The sequence below is a fragment of the Raphanus sativus genome, unplaced genomic scaffold, assembly GCF_000801105.2.
Source record: "Raphanus sativus cultivar WK10039 unplaced genomic scaffold, ASM80110v3 Scaffold2643, whole genome shotgun sequence".
In the NCBI taxonomy this organism is placed as follows: domain Eukaryota; kingdom Viridiplantae; phylum Streptophyta; class Magnoliopsida; order Brassicales; family Brassicaceae; genus Raphanus; species Raphanus sativus.
This window is the reverse complement of record NW_026617951.1, coordinates 1-12,018: the sequence shown is the minus strand read 5'-3', so window position 1 is coordinate 12,018 and position 12,018 is coordinate 1. Positions and strand designations below refer to the sequence as shown.

Genomic DNA, 12,018 nt, shown 5'->3' with positions numbered 1-12,018 from the left:
TTTATAATCCCAAAAATAACCATTGATTAATCTAATTAAACACATTAAACTAATAGATTTTTTAAAAAAATTTAACTAAAAGCGTTTTAAAAAGGAAAAAAATAAAACTTTTTAAAAACTCTTTAATAAAAATAAAATTCGTAAAATTTATAAAATAAAAATAATTTACGAAATTGTTTTGATAAAAAAACATTAAATAATTTTTTTTTAAAACGTTTTACAGATTTTTATTTTTTATAAAAACTTTAAAACATTTTTGATAAAACTTTAATAAAATAATTTGTAAGCTTTATAAAAATAAAATAAACTTTACATTTTTTTTAATAAAAACTAAATAAAAAATATTTTACAAAGTTTTATTTTTATAAAAAGTTTAAAATGTTTGTAAACCTTTAATTTTATCAAACTTTTTAATAAAAATAAAACTTTTTTAATTTTTTTTAATAAAAGTTTAATAAAAGTAAAATTTTTAAACTTTATGAAAATAAAAATAAAACTTTACAAAAAATTTTAGTAAAAAACTTTAAATAAACTTTATAAAAAAACGTTTGCAAAATCTTTTTTTTTATAAAAAGCTTAAAACGTTTGTAAACTTTTTAGTTTTATTGAACTTAAAGAAAATAGAACAAGAGTTTGTGAAAATCATAAGATAAACTATGAAGATATCATAGATTTATGAAAAATCAAAGATATTCTAAAATGCAAAATCATTTTTTCACAAGTAAAATCGACCATAAACGTTTTAGGAAGTTAAGAATATTTTTAGGAGATTTTTAGAATATTTCCTTAACTAAAACTTTCATTAATTTTCGCAAAAAAATCAGGTACTTTTATCCGTAGAATGCGCTTTCTAAAAGTTTAGAAGGATGACAAAAATCATGAACACGCTTTCTACTTTTAGTAGACGGAAGAGTACATTGTAGAAAACAGATTCCCCGAAATTTAGAATACTTAATAAAAGTAGAAGATGCATCCGGACGAAAAGTAGATAGCTTTACGATTAGCAGAATGCACATTCCTCTTATTTAGAGATTTAGTAAATAGTAGAATGTGCTTTCTAAAAGAAGTATATGAACATGTATATTTTAAAAATCGTTTTCTACTATATCATTTTCCTTAGAAGACACATTCTACTTTTAGTAGAACACTAGATTTTGACCCGCCCTTTAAAGGGCGAGCATATTTATTTTTTATGTTTATTCTAAAATTTTAATTTTTATATTTATTTTTTAATTATATTTGTGTTTTTATTTTTATAACATTTTTAATGATTAATAAAAGGCTTTAATAATTATATTAAAATAATTAGACTACACCTATATCAATAGGTTATGTTCCTGTTTTAATACTATTGATATATATATTTCAAACTTGTACATCCACGTTTTTAGATAAGAAGTTAATGAGAAATCCATTTTGAAAATATATTACAATATATGGAGTTTAAAAAATAATTTAAAAATAATTAAAAAAACTATCCTTAAAAATAGGAATGGCATTCTTGTTAATTCCTTGAAACATCAAGGGGATGTCAAAATAAAGGCTGTTGTTTTAATTGTATTGATATTTTCAAATTTTTATTTATCAATTTTTTGAAAAAAAAAATACCAGCTTGTGTATATGAGTGTTTTATTAATTGTTTATATTTTTAATATCTTTTTATTCACAAAAGTATTTATTTCATTAGTTTCAGAAATACAAAAAGTAAAAAGGAGAAAAATTGGACAAAAAAAATTATACCAAAGGGACAACAACCTTGTGTTTTTTTTTTTCTCTATTGGCAATTTTCCCAAAAAACAATCCAAAGGCATTTTAGGAAAAATATAGATTTTTTAGAAAAATATTTATTTTGGTGATTCAAAAAAAGAAAAAAAAAAGTATTTTGGTTTGATATCATTTTTTTTTAAGCAATGATTTCGTATCACTAAATCAGAAGATAATTAACAAAAAAAACTATAGAGATCGATTCCACTTTGGTTATATTGTCATTCATCTATAATGGTAATAAAGAACATTAGTAGTCCATACATAAAATTAAAAAGATTCACATAAAATTAAAAAGATTCGGTTTGATGAATACCCACAAAAACCTAATAATCCAAGATTGTCTGATTTACGTAGTGTTGAAAGTTTTAAATTCATAACACTTGCATTAGTATACAAGCTGTCCTCTTCAAGATACCAAAAAGGCTTAGTTTTGGGGGTTTCTATAGTTTATGGGCCAAAAAGGTTTGGTAAAACTATACAAGCTGTCCTCTTCAAGAGACCAAAAAGGCTTTTTGATTGGCCCATAATAGAGCGTTATGCTATTTAACATTTTCTAAGAGCTCAAAACTGTAAAGTCAAACTACTAAAACCAACAAATAAAAAAAAATTATTAAATACGACAAAATATTTATCACTTTTTATTTGTATCATTAAAAAAAGACAGAGCAGCAACAGCTTTACAAGCGAGAAGAGAAGGGAAGAAGAAAACAAACACCGACTTTACTTAGAGAGAGAGAGAGAGATAGCCGAGATCCATCCGTGAATCGTTGATTTCATCTCTAGTCCGAGTTTCGATGACTTCCCGTAGAAGAACTCTCCTCAAAGTCATCATCCTCGGCGATAGCGGGTCCGTCAACTCTCTCTGTATCTGCTTCTTTAGTATTTTCGATGAGTAATAATTAATTGTATTCGATCTGAATCGGGCTGGTCTCTCAGATCTTTGGTTTATGTCTGTTATGTAGCTTCTTGTAATTGAACTTGTAAAGTTGTAAACTTGTAATCAAAGACTTACTCAGGTCTCATGGGGAAGTATCGAATCAGATCTCAGAAAATAGGGTTTGTTGTCTTTGGTGATTCCATTCTCATTTGGTCGTATTTGGACATGTGGTTTTTGCAGGGTGGGGAAGACCTCTTTGATGAATCAGTATCCTAATGGACTCTTTCTTCTCTGTTTCATGACTATATGTTATGCCATGGACTCTGTTCTTTTCTCCAGAGTTAATAGATTAGTTTTGTATTCTTGTTTCACTTTTAACACTACGTTTTCAGATATGTTAATAAGAAGTTTAGCAACCAGTACAAGGCCACCATTGGTGCCGATTTCTTGACTAAGGAAGTACACTATGAAGACCGCCTTTTCACTTTACAGGTTTTTTTCTTTTTATAAGCTAACTACTTTCTTTCTTTCTTTTTTCTTGGACTAGATTGCACTTTCTGACCCTTAGTATGACTGTGACTCCTAAGTAGCAGAATAAAGTTGATTACTTTATGACTGATTTTTTTGGTCATACCAACATTGGAATGGTTCATATTGATTTTTAATGTGATTCTCAAAGACCTTTCTTTGGCATGATCAAGACATAGGGGAAACACACAAAAGGGTTGACACTTAGACAGAGTCTGTCCTAGATTAAGAATTGATCCCCATTAGTTGATGTACTGTGCTCTTTGTTTGGTGAATCTCTTTAAAGGAGATTAAGTCCTCAGTAGTGTCATCTTTTAATGTTTCATGGCGTTTTGTGCGTCATTCCAATAGTGGAATGGTTCATACTGATGGTCTCTAATGTTATCCTTAAATGTGTTAGACACACACACAAAGGGTTAGCAGTATCTGTCCTATATTAAGAATTGATATCCTAGTACTCTGTATGCTACTTTCTTTGTTTGACCATAAGAGCTAATGTCTTGAATTTTTAACAGATATGGGACACCGCTGGTCAGGAAAGGTTCCAGAGCCTTGGGGTAGCTTTTTATCGCGGTGCTGATTGCTGTGTACTTGTCTATGATGTCAACTCCGCGAAATCATTTGAGGATCTCAATAACTGGAGGGAAGAGTTTCTGATTCAGGTATGTATGTGTGTGTATACACAGATTCATGCTCCATTTGTCTTTACTCAATGCAACTAATGCGTGGTTTATTGTGATTTTTTACAGGCGAGCCCATCTGATCCAGAGAACTTCCCTTTTGTTGTCATCGGTAACAAAATCGATGTAGATGGTGGAAACAGCCGTGTGGTTTCAGAGAAGAAGGCTCGAGCTTGGTGTGCTTCAAAAGGAAACATCCCCTACTATGAAACTTCTGCTAAAGAAGGCACCAATGTTGAAGACGCATTCTTTTGTATTACCAAGAATGCAATGAAGAGTGGAGAAGAGGATGAAATGTAAGTTTCAGTGCTTTGATGGATCAGTTGATTGTTTCTTACAACTTGTGTTGATTGTTTTGATGATTGGTCTTAGGTACTTGCCGGACACAATCGATGTCGGAACCAGCAACCCACAGAGGTCAGCAGGATGTGAATGCTAAAAGGATTCTTTTACCTTTGCTCTCTGACCACCAGTTTATCTCATTCTCCGAGGTTTTTTACCTTCTTGTAAAGCTGTTGTTCTGTGGTAAATTATTGAAAATAAAAAAATAAACCCATAACGTTGTTTACTGTTGTTGTTGTTGTCTATCACATTTATGAAAAGACTCAATGGTCTCGTACTTTCGTTACTCTGCAACTTCATTTTTGTCAACATTTAAAATTATTTCATTACATATGATAGTACAATCAAACGTTCCATAAATATTACATAGTGAGTTTTCCACTCTACCCCTTTTTGCTAGATTATAAGTTATGTAATCTCACGTTGGGGTACATCAATCAACAAGGTTCAGAATGTTATCAATGTATGTCTGGTGATGCATGAGTTGATCTTTGTGTTCAGCCCCTTTTTTCTTCCTGTTAGATAGGCAATTGTACAAACATTGAGGAGTCTCCACAGAATATTACCTTGTTGAAACCCATTCTCTTCATCTGTACTACAGCCATGCGTAGTGCTTCAGCTTCTGTCTCTAATACTGAGTTTATAGGATCGATTGCAGTCCTTCCTTGTACAAGGAGTTTGCAGTCTCTGTTGTAGAGAGCTCTCATCCAATCCCTGCTTTCTAAAACGAGGATGTCCATGAGTCATCTACAAAACAACAGAAGCTATTAGTTTGCTGGATTACATCTGAGGAAGTATTTGTTTTTACATTGACAGATGGATTATCATTTGGCTTAATAGATATCTCTCTATTTCCGACTTGTTCGTCCTCCTTAAGCATTGCGTCTTTCCAAACATTAAAATCCACAAAAGATTTATTTGACCATCTTTTTCCTTGAAATATGAGATTGTTTCTCATCTTCCAAATTCTCCAACCAATGAATGGGAAATAACTTACATCCTCTCTTTGGCTTTTGGTGATGCACAACAGGGATTCAACATTGTCTCTGATCTCGTCATGGCTAATATGATTTGGTGCTGCGTTGTGAATATATAGGCCCCATGTTTCATATTTCCCTGCCGACTCTACAATGGAAGAGGAGATGATTTACAGTTTCGTGATGGTTGTCACATATTTGGCAGGTTGCATCAATCTTTATACCTCTTTTGGTAAGATTATCTGAAACAAGGAGGCATTATCTACCAAAAAATGTTTAATCTTAGGAGGGACTTTCAGTTTCAGTACATTGTTTTTTTCTTTGACATCAAAAAGCTAATCTATTACTCAAACATTTCCATAGATTGTAACAAGTCTCCTTATCAAGCAAACTATTATAGCTTGTATTTATATGTGTAGCCCGAGATTCTTGCAAGTCTCTAAAGAGACTATAACCTGATTTGACTGAGTATTTCCCATCTTTGATGTGACACCATATGATTCGATCTTTAGTTCCTGTCACTGATGGGTGAATATTAACTTGTTGAACCTAAGATTCTCACCATCTACATACAACAGAAGAAAGTTTTTGCTCATTCCAAGTGTTAGTTTTTTGGATTTATAAAATCAAAAACTTGTAAAAGTGGCATTATATGAGATCCAAATCCTTTAGAAGGTTGGAAGCCAATTGTCAGTCCACATTTGCGTTTACTTACCCTCTCCTATTAGCCATTTTAGACCTTTAGAACATAGTTTCTTACCTTCCAAAATGCTCTCTATGTGTGGCTCAAACTGGTTTGTGAACTTGCTTGCAGAATGCTCGTCTTAGGGTAGTATTAATTAACTTTCAAAACTCTGTTTAAGAGGAGTTTGGGATGTTGCAATAATCTCCAACTCTGTTTCGCTACCATTGCTATGTTGTAATCCCTTAGGTCTCTTATTCCCAATGTGAAATGCATGGTCTGTCCTGATTAAAGACATGTCCACCCTTTACAAAATATTACATATATTTTTACAAAACATTACATATTTTTTTGGGGCATCAATTTGATTAAACTCTTTAGTATAATGACTAACCATTCCCAGTAAAAGGTTCGAACCTCACATTAACACAATTTGCTTACTTTTTCTTTATGAATTTTTAATTCCCTTTTTTATATTCAATTATATAAGAGAAACAATTCAATTAAAATAAACAAATATCATTTTGTCTTTGGATACAGTTGTAACGATTCTTCAATTTCTTCTTATTCAATTCTTGTTTCTGAGTTTTAGTTGAAATCACCACCACATTCTGTCCCTTATTGATTGCATTTTGTCTTCTTTCCCGTTTGTGTTCTTTTTTACTTGATTCAGAAAGAATTAGTAACCGTTGTTTTGTATTACATTGTAACCTATGTATTTTTGTCTCATTAGGAGTGTAATTCATGCGCTTTAACTTTTTCATGGATTTTAAAACTCTTGTCCAGAAAATAAAATCAGAAATTGTCGATTACATTTTACATTATTTTGATTATATGCTTAGTGTTGTTGTCCAAGAAAAAAGATTATATGCTTAGTGCAGTAATCTTTTGGTTATGGTAAAAGGGAATCATTTTTTTAGTGTTAGTACTATATCTAGGCTAGGGTTAACGTTTCTTCACTGGTGAATATATTGTAGAATAAGTCTATAACAACTCAAACAGATGTTATTATCTTATTTGCTTAAATAACACACACATAGACGTGCATGTATAACCCGATACATTGATTTAATCACTTATACATTAGGATTGTGGTAAATGATGACGACAGATTTGGTGTTGAAGTTCTTGGCGAACCTCTCGTTCCCTGCCCTAAATGGATTGTTAAGAGCATCTTTGATTGGTTCAGGTAATGGCTCATTCTTCATCACGTTCTTCCAATATTCCTCTGCAACTCTTGGTCTTCCTTCACTCAGATTCACAAACTGTACCAACAATATATAAAATTGGTTTTACATATACATGTATATATAAATCAGATCTTAATTAGTTAGGTTATATATAGTACATAGAAGCTTTACCAGGAGGAAGCTTAACAGGACGAGGAAGAAGGCGACCAAGAAATGTTGTTGCTTCATGTCTTTTAACTTTTGAGTTATGATTTGTTTGGGGATTTTCTGGATCTGTGGATAAATCCTTGGGCGTTAAGTTTATATATAGAGAGAGTGAGAGAGAGAGAGAGAGAGAGAGTCTTTTAGGAGGAAAGTTATAGACTCGTCCTTCTCGTTTCTAGCATCCTTTGTTATTATTTGAAAATACTTTAAATTAATATTACTACATTGTAACTTGTGAGGTCAACTCTGTACTGTATACATTTATAAATACTAACCTAATTTTTTATGTTTAAATATTTTTTTTATGTTTATATAAATTTGGTGGCCGCTTTGAGAAGGATTTTTGTCTATTCTTCTCAATTCTCATGAAGGGATCAACAATTACAGTTCGAAGAGGAACACTTAATACTTTCTTATAAGTATTAAGAATATGTAAATGACCTTTCTAATGTGTAAATGATAGATTTGAAAAAACTGAACAATAAGGAATTCATAAGACAAAGATGATAAAGGCTCTGTTTCTTTATTTTATATTAAAATATATAATATAATTAACTAATTATAATGAAAAAGTTAGAGTTATTTTTTAATATTCAGACTGGATAGATTAATCAATTTACATATAAAAATGTTGCTTTCAAAAATACTATAAAGTTATGTAGTTTTCAAATTATTTTTTTTTTGTAGTTTTCAAATTAAAATCTCATATAGATGTATTTTTCGAAAATTTTCCTAAATTAATCATTTTTGGAAAACAGTGAAATATATTGAAAAGATTTTATACCAAAACTCTCTTGGTTTTCTCAAAAAGAAAATTTAAGTCTGGTAAACAAAATGTCCTCGTAAATTTACCTTCTGTTTAAAAGTAAGACCTTCTCAAATAAGACACGGAGAAAAAGTGAGCAAGTCATCAAGTGAGTGGGAATCAGTCAAAGTAACGCATGCATTGGGGTTAATGTCTTTTCTTTGAGATTATCGATTTGGAGTCAGAGAAAAATCCTACTCCCTCCATTTCATATTATTTGTCGTTCTAAGTCTTTGCACACAGATTACGAAAATATTTAATTTTACATATTTCCAAAATAAAAATACTATTACCAATGCACATCAACCAATATGAAAATAGAATAGAAAATATTTTCAATAAATTTTGCATTGAAAACCGAAAACGACACTTATTTTAAAACAAAAATTTTGTTCTAGAACGACATATAATTTGAAACGGAGGGAGTACTTAGTACTAATTATTGTAAACAAAATGTCCTCGTAAATTTACCTCGTGTTAAAGAAAGACCTTTTCGAACGACCTGTAGCAAGTCAGCAAGCGAGTGCAAATCAGTCAAAGTAATGCATGCACTGGTCTAATTTCTCTTCTTTGAGATTACCGATTCAGAGTAAATATGTTTTATGATTTCCAAAGTATCATTTGACTCCTCTACGATGCATGTAGTTCCGTTCTTCATTAATATCACAATTTTATAGTATCACTAAACATTCGACAACTCCGATGATGCATGTAGTTTATTCATTACAAGAAAATACACAATTTCCAACGAGAAACAAAGGAATAAAATTCAAAGAAATTTTCGGGAATCTCAGAAATTTCTGAAAAAATGTCTTTTGTTAAAATCTATATATTTTTTTCGACGAAATTTTGACAGAAGAAATCTGTCGCAAATTTTACCTACGAATTCTTAAGATTACTAGTCGTTGAAGTTCTCGATGAGTTTCCAATAAAAGGATAAATAAGACCAAATTCATTGAGAATTCTTAACATAATTTACAGCCACCATATAGCTGCTTGAAAATTTAAAAAATTCTGACAAATATTATTTTTGGCGTAACCGCCGAATATCCATTAAAAATTAGGTTACATTAATTTATAAATATTACATCTCTTATTTACAATAAACACACACAAAATATTACATGTTTTCTTCTAATTATTTTCATTCATAGATGGACAAAGTAACCTTCTATGGATCCATAGCCAAATTTATTTACAGATAAATACGTATATGGTATTACTGAATCTATGGTGTTGCCTCAACGAAATTAACAACCTCGTTCTTGAGGTATTCTTGAAATATTTCATTGACATATTTTCAATTTTATCAACATTCTACTTTTTCTTTTTTTTCATAGGTAGTTTCTTTAGTCGGGTTAGATTGTGGAAAATACTCTTTTTTCATCGATTCAAGTTTCGTATATTAATCCCCATATTGTGGAACAGGTGAGAACAAAAAATGAATGGATCAATGCATCAGAGAACGAAAATGCAATTATTATTTTGTACAAAAGATGAAAACTTAGTTTTGGCTACACCTTATAAATATTTTCATTATTATTCAAAACTTTTAAATTTTATTTTTAATATAAGAACTTGTATGTATAATTAATAGCTTGGATTCTAATTGAAATTATATTTCTCATTATTATTTTATTTTTTGAAATTGGTTTATTTTTATCACTATTTAAAATAAAATTAAAACGTTAAAAGTCTAATTAATGTATAGGTATAAACTAATAAGTCAGTATAAACATAATTAAGTAGATTGATTATTATAAAAAAGTAGAATGATCATTATATATAGAGAGAGAACTGGGTGTGTGCATACTTCATTGGCATAAAGTAGAACTCATTACTCTCTGCAAAGAAAAATAAACTATGGCTTCTCTGCGATTCTCTGTCACCTTCCCCGCCCTCCTCTTCCTCCTCCTCTCTCTGGTATGTTTACGCACCTCTCTATGAGTATGTGTGTTTTATAAAAAAAAAAGCCTTTTTCGAAAGAATTATTCCTGGGCTGCTTAACCGGATAACAGTATATAAATTCTACACAATGACAAATCTTGCAACATATCAGATCATTCGCAATAAGTTTTTTCATGGCTCTTTTATTGTTTTAAGAACTTTTTGTTTGCTCAATTGGATAAAAATTAATCTAGATATAGTATAATAATCTTAGTATATATATATATACATTCTGGGAAACATATTAGTATTAGAAATATTGTAAACCACCTTTTTCTTGAAAATTCTAGAAGATGATTTTTGAATTTTAATTGAAAGTAAAAATTTCAGTATTTTTCTTTTGAAGTTTTCGTCTCTAAATACCTTGAAATGGTTTTGTGTTAGTGGGTTGTGGAGGCACACACGTCAAGAAAGCTGATATCAAACAATGATCAAGAAGATCAAAATATCAGCCATTTGTTTAAAGATGGTGTATTCGAGGATCCTACTATGTACATGTTTTTCAAAATCGATGACCTAAAATTAGGAACCAAGTTGCCCATTTACTTCGACAAAAACGATCTTCGAAAACTTCCTCCATTTCTCACAAGACAAGAAGCTGATCTGATCCCTTTCAGTGAGTCTAAGCTTGACTTCCTTCTCAACCACTTCTCTATCTCCAAAGACTCTCCTCAAGGGAAAGCCATGAAGGAGACTTTGCAACGTTGTGATTTCAAGGGTATTGAAGGAGAGTACAAGTTTTGTGGTACTTCTTTGGAGTCAATGCTTGATCTTGCCAAGAAAACAATAGCGTCTAATGCTGATATCAAGGTCATGACGACTAAAGTAACGGTGCCGGACCAAAACACAATAAGCTATGCTTTGCTAAACTACACATTTGCCGAGGCTCCTAAGGCGCTACATGGGATTAAGGTCTTGGGGTGTCATAGAATGCCATACCCTTATGTAGTTTACTATTGCCATGGTCATAAAAGTGGAACAAAAGTCTTTGAGGTTAATCTGATGAGTGAGGATGGGATACAACGAGTTGTGGGACCTGTTGTTTGCCACATGGACACGTCGATGTGGAACGCTGATCACGTGGCTTTTAAGGTGTTGAAGATAGAGCCAAGGTCCGCACCGGTTTGTCACTTCTTCCCTCTTGATAACATTGTGTGGGTAGCTAAGTAGCTCTAGTGGGTATGAGTATTTGTATTCAAATAAGTAATAACTATGGCTTGAAATAAAATAAAAGCCTTGTTGGCTTTGGTAATGCCTCTTTCGTGTGATTTGCATCTTCTAACGTTAAAATATTAGTTCAATAATTAATGCAAACATGTAAATCTTGTGTCCAGATACACTAAACATCTAACTAATTTAGTAATATACTAATATATCGCTAAATCATCCAAAATATTTCTTAACCGAAAATTATAGTATTAGTTTATCAGATATTAATTTATACTATTTACAACCAAAACTATTAATTAAGCAGATATATTCCCTCTGTTTTAAAATAATACTAGGTGATACCCGCGCCTTGCGCGGAGTGAACGAACTAAATAGAGATTAAACTTTTTAATCTATAGATATTAGAATGGTAAATATTTTAGTCATAAATATTACGTACATGTTATATAATAAAAGATTGAAGGACATTGTGCATATTATAGAAACTAAGCTTTGATTTTTTTTTAACTTGTGTAATTGGTAATGTATAATTGAAGTAAATTTTGTGAAAGTAAATTTATAAGAGTAATTTGTAACTCGTGTAATTGGTTAACTTTTTGTTTAATAATTTAAAAAACCTGTTTAATAATGTTTTTCAATTAAATCCCCAAAATTTTGTGTGTGCTTTTTAATTAGTTATGAGAATTTAAATAAGTTTATAGTAATTTTTGTTTATAATAATTGAAACCAAAATGTGTTATGATGATTGCGTATATCAGTTTTCTTGCATAAATTACGGTCAAATTTAATTTTTTTTAATATCTATATTTTCTTAGAACAATGTTATTTAAATTTGCATGTGAAACTTAA

At 30.6% G+C, this 12,018-nt stretch overlaps 2 protein-coding genes and 1 pseudogene across 2 annotated transcripts; 2 read left to right on the top strand and 1 right to left on the bottom strand.

The window, feature by feature from the left end:
- The first annotated feature begins 2,418 nt into the window (after positions 1 to 2,418).
- On the top strand, positions 2,419 to 4,480 carry LOC108818804 (ras-related protein RABG3e). Its single transcript, XM_018591737.2, has 6 exons — positions 2,419 to 2,614; positions 2,885 to 2,911; positions 3,037 to 3,136; positions 3,688 to 3,834; positions 3,922 to 4,148; positions 4,225 to 4,480. Exons 1-6 carry the CDS (start codon positions 2,562 to 2,564, stop codon positions 4,289 to 4,291), a joined length of 621 nt encoding a protein of 206 aa, XP_018447239.1. The 5' UTR covers positions 2,419 to 2,561; the 3' UTR covers positions 4,292 to 4,480.
- Positions 4,481 to 6,832: 2,352 nt separating this feature from the next.
- LOC108820341 (uncharacterized) lies at positions 6,833 to 7,323 on the bottom strand. The gene is made up of 2 exons (XM_018593294.2): positions 7,215 to 7,323; positions 6,833 to 7,118 (listed from the first exon to the last, which is right to left on the bottom strand). Exons 1-2 carry the CDS (start codon positions 7,269 to 7,271, stop codon positions 6,930 to 6,932), a joined length of 246 nt encoding a protein of 81 aa, XP_018448796.1. The 5' UTR covers positions 7,272 to 7,323; the 3' UTR covers positions 6,833 to 6,929.
- Positions 7,324 to 9,824: 2,501 nt separating this feature from the next.
- On the top strand, positions 9,825 to 11,169 carry LOC130505862 (BURP domain-containing protein BNM2A-like; annotated as a pseudogene).
- Positions 11,170 to 12,018: the final 849 nt, after the last annotated feature.

Coding starts and splice junctions, on each gene's coding strand:
- LOC108818804 (XM_018591737.2), top strand. CDS start 2,562: ATGACTTCCCGTAGAAGAACTCTCCTCAAAGTCATCATCCTCGGCGAT. Junction 2,615..2,884: donor ATCATCCTCGGCGATAGCGG/GTCCGTCAACTC, acceptor TGGTTTTTGCAG/GGTGGGGAAGACCTCTTTGA. Junction 3,835..3,921: donor GGGAAGAGTTTCTGATTCAG/GTATGTATGTGT, acceptor GATTTTTTACAG/GCGAGCCCATCTGATCCAGA.
- LOC108820341 (XM_018593294.2), bottom strand. CDS start 7,271: ATGAAGCAACAACATTTCTTGGTCGCCTTCTTCCTCGTCCTGTTAAGC. Junction 7,119..7,214: donor TCCTGTTAAGCTTCCTCCTG/GTAAAGCTTCTA, acceptor TTGTTGGTACAG/TTTGTGAATCTGAGTGAAGG.